Raw genomic sequence first — 618 nt, 5'->3', positions numbered from 1 at the left:
ATTTTTAAAACTCACTGATTAGAAAAGAGATTTACCAGGTAACTAAAATTTTTAACAAAAATAGGAAATTAAAGCAAAGACTACAGATTGGTATTGTAGAGAAAATAATTTTCAATATTGCTAAGTAGAAATTTCTAAATTTGAATAATAATTCTAAGTCATTTCTTTTCTTCATATCATTTAAGGAAACAAATGCAGACATGCAAATTAAATGACTTACCCATAAAGAGAAGTTGGGTAGTTTTTTTTTTTCTTAAACACTTCAGATGATTTAATGGTATGAAATGCTCTACCTTACCTCTGAACTCTTTCCTTTAACTTTTCCTCGTTGGGCATTTTTCATTTGTTCATGGTATTGCTCTATAAGTAAAGCTGACAGTACATAGAGCTTCTTAACACGTAAAGGTTTAGTTCTTTTCTTTGCCTCTTCATCTGCAATCTAAACATTTAAAAAATTGGGGGAAGATACTTCTTAAGCTATATTTGTACAAATATAATCATTTCTAATATCAACTGAAATTTGATTCTCTAAAAAAAGGGGAAAAATCAGTAGGATGGAATATAAACACCACCTGTGTATGACAAATATTTTAAAATTCATTTTTTTCCTTAGTACAT

General features: G+C 28.0%; 1 protein-coding gene across 1 annotated transcript in view; it reads right to left on the bottom strand.

Moving 5' to 3' along the window:
- The window catches only part of WDR35 (WD repeat domain 35), a 105,729-nt gene that overhangs the window by 30,406 nt on the left and 74,705 nt on the right, over window positions 1-618 (bottom strand). The window contains exon 14 of the mRNA XM_012653065.1: window positions 299-439. Within this exon, the coding sequence (XP_012508519.1) occupies window positions 299-439 (141 nt within the window). The remainder of the gene's footprint in view (window positions 1-298; window positions 440-618) is intronic.

This window comes from Propithecus coquereli, unplaced genomic scaffold, assembly GCF_000956105.1.
Source record: "Propithecus coquereli isolate 6110/MARCELLA unplaced genomic scaffold, Pcoq_1.0 Scaffold41, whole genome shotgun sequence".
In the NCBI taxonomy this organism is placed as follows: Eukaryota; Metazoa; Chordata; class Mammalia; order Primates; family Indriidae; genus Propithecus; species Propithecus coquereli.
The sequence above is the reverse complement of the archived record's forward strand: the minus strand, read 5'-3'. Positions and strand labels throughout refer to the sequence as shown.